The following is a 3,132-nucleotide window of genomic DNA, read 5'->3' as shown; positions in this document are numbered from 1 at the left end:
CTTGTAGTCTTGTCTCCCTAAGGTTGCTGCATAAGAACGGCCTTAATCCTAGTTAGAAATTCACTCATTCATTCCTAAGGGCCACTTATTAGAAGCAAAATTTGCTTGTAAGTGGGCTCAATTACTTTATCTTCCTTACCAAAGAAAAGTTTAGTTAGACTAAAAACTAAATAATGTTTTTGGTTATCACCTTATTAAGAGTACAAGATTATCTTTAAGTCATTTATATGAGAGAATATCCAAAGCAAAACAAACTCAGTATCTGAATCTAAATTCAGCTTGATTTGTATATTACTTTTTACTAAGACAAGATAATTACAATGATAATCTTTGATAAAATACTAAGTTGGTGTCCAAAAAATATTTTTACATTTTATTTTGTAAAATGTAAATTACTTAGTAAAATAGACACTATATTTCTTATCATTAAAACCATCATCTACATCATTATTGTTATTGATACACAGAAGCACCACATAGCCTAGATGGGCTTGCAGTTTAGTTTCCTACATATGATGTGGGAAGGCAGGGAGAAATGTTAATAATTCTAACATCACTCTCAGCTCCAAGGAACTACCCTAGAACAGTTCCCTTGCTTATGGCTCCATCAAGGTTAATTTACAACCCACATATTTATCATCACTTAATTGCAGCTTTTTGTTTCTCTAATCGAACACAATCTAAAGAATACGTCAAAGATAAACCCTAAAAAAGAATTCTTCACTTTTAAAGAATTCCATTATGTATACATATATAACATCTGTACAATATTATAATGCATACCATCATATTCAAAATTTTATAATAAACTTTCCCATCCTTAACCTTAGTTACAATTTCTAAATTTAGATTATTATAGTTAAAACAGCACAATATATACATATGCACATCCAAAATTTGCTCTAAACATGTGATGTTCTGTTATGAACTTTACTTTCTCCGCCTTTCCTTTTGACCTGTTTCCATTTGTTTCTCTAAGAACTCTAATGATCAGATTACAATAAAGTGTGTGTGCACAGGCCCAAAGGTAATCATTCTCAAAACATAATTATGATCTTTTAGCAGTAGCAATATGAGTGTGATTTTGAATTAAATAATCCTTGTATATATTTTTAATTCTATTGCATAACATGGTAGAAATATTGATTTCTGCCCTATGAAAATGCACATTGCATATACTGGAATTTAGCAAAATTAACAAGTGCCTAGAATGTTTACAACTTGGGGTTTCAAATAAGATCAGTATTATAGGGATATTACCAGTTTCTACTCACAGACAATTTATATTATCTTGCACTATGAATATTATTCTTATTATCAAACATCCTATTTCCTTGATATCAACAAAATCTCTGATAACAACAATGCAGTGCTTTTCCATTCAAAAAAAGTTAGACTTTTAAGCTATGAGGTCATGCTTTTTTCACCTATGACTTTAGTTGCTCAATGAATTTTCAATCAATATTTTATACATCTTCTACCTAGTTAATTGCAATTTATCTTGATTTCTAAAAAACGACATGCCTCTTCTCCCAAATATGTGTTGAAATTACACACATGTTTTGCATGTAAAATGAAATAATTTAGATTCTCCTTGAAAGAATATTTGAAACTTTAAAATATTGGTAACCAATGTTTTAAACAAAAATGATTACTTTTTAAATTATATTGGCTGACCATGGCGAATTATCATACAAAGCAACCTATTCTAGAGAAAGTTTCAGTTATGCTCAACAACACTTAAAAGAACCCAGTAGAAAAAAATAGTAGAAGTGAAAATTGATTTTCAAAGTTTCCTCACTGAGTTACTAGCTTTGAAAAGGCTCTGGAAAGTCTATCCTGTAAAGCTAATGGATTTTCTCTTTTTAAGGAGCTTTTAAGATGCCACAGTACCTTCAAGGCTGTCTGTCTTAGCTTGTTATTTCCCAGAATCAAAATAAATGCGTGGCCTGAAGGAAAGACATATAATGCTAATAAGACAAACTTTGTGAATTTGCTGTTACAAAACATAATTATCCAATGTGTCAATTGTGTGAAAAAACAATGAACTACGAAAAGGAAGAGGAAGGACATCACCATTTTCATGGCCCTTTTGTGGGCCTCTGTACTGGAATCTCTTGAGCCCATGGAGTTGAGCTTCAAATTTCTGCTGTGTCTTCCCAAGGACAGAAATAAAAGGAGCAACGAAATCAGAGACAGAGCAATAGGTATGAAATAGGTCAAGCTAAGAAGAATCTGGGTTTTAACATAAAGAATTTTTCTTTCATCTAAATATAAAGTCAGATTACTTTGATCTATTTTACAGATATTGAAGAAGAGATCGTTAAATGTTTCTAGCAATAGAAAGTCAAAAATCAGAAACAACAAAGAAAATACAAAAATCACAAGAACCACTCTGTTCATTCTCCACTTCAGCCAGAGGAAAAGGGAATGGGAGAAGTGAGCTATCTTAAGGAGGTAGAAAATGCTTAGGCAGGTAGCAAACCATGTGGTTAAGTGATTAGTCATTCTCCAAAGCAAAGTGATAGGTTTTGCTAGTTTATAAGTGGCATAGAAACATGAAGGTTGTCCCAGCATAAATGATTCAAACAATAAAACCAACAGTTGAGTGATTCTGGAGATAGCCAAGCAGGTAAGGATGAAGTCAGCTAAGGAAATCTTCTGGTTCTTGACCCATTCAGAGAAGGTTACCAGCCCCATGAACACATTCCCTAACATTCCGATTATGAATTCCACTCCTGCCAGCATCAGAAAGATATTATCCAATACAGTGAACATTTCCACACACAAAAAAATTCCAGATTTCGAATACTATGTCTCAATGATAAATTTATATTCAAGTTGTTACAGAATAGCGTCCATTTTTGATACTTATCTTCATTGCTTTTATTGTAATTCCAATCTTAAGCAGAACCTCCTTGGACACAGTCTCACATATACTTCAGGAAATCTTTCTGCTTTTGTTGTAATTCCAATCTTAATCCAGAACGATCTGCTAAAGTATACAGTCTCATATACTTTCATGAAAATGTTATTATTTCTATGAAAGAGCTACTAATTTCCAAACTAAACAGGTTGTGCATCCATTTATCATTGTCACCAAATGAAAATTTCCACTTCTGGCAGTGATAA

At 32.2% G+C, this 3,132-nt stretch overlaps 1 protein-coding gene across 1 annotated transcript; it reads right to left on the bottom strand.

The window, feature by feature from the left end:
- Nucleotides 1-1,808: 1,808 nt before the first annotated feature.
- On the bottom strand, nt 1,809-2,778 carry TAS2R42 (taste 2 receptor member 42). Its single transcript, XM_046665145.1, is given in 2 exon segments — nt 1,809-1,845; nt 1,847-2,778. Coding segments are annotated over 2 exon segments (969 nt in total).
- Between the last annotated feature and the right edge of the window lie 354 nt (nt 2,779-3,132).

Source organism: Equus quagga, chromosome 1 (genome assembly GCF_021613505.1).
Source record: "Equus quagga isolate Etosha38 chromosome 1, UCLA_HA_Equagga_1.0, whole genome shotgun sequence".
NCBI classification, from domain to species: domain Eukaryota; kingdom Metazoa; phylum Chordata; class Mammalia; order Perissodactyla; family Equidae; genus Equus; species Equus quagga.
Note: the sequence above shows the minus strand (reverse complement) of the source record. Positions and strands in the feature narration are given on the sequence as shown.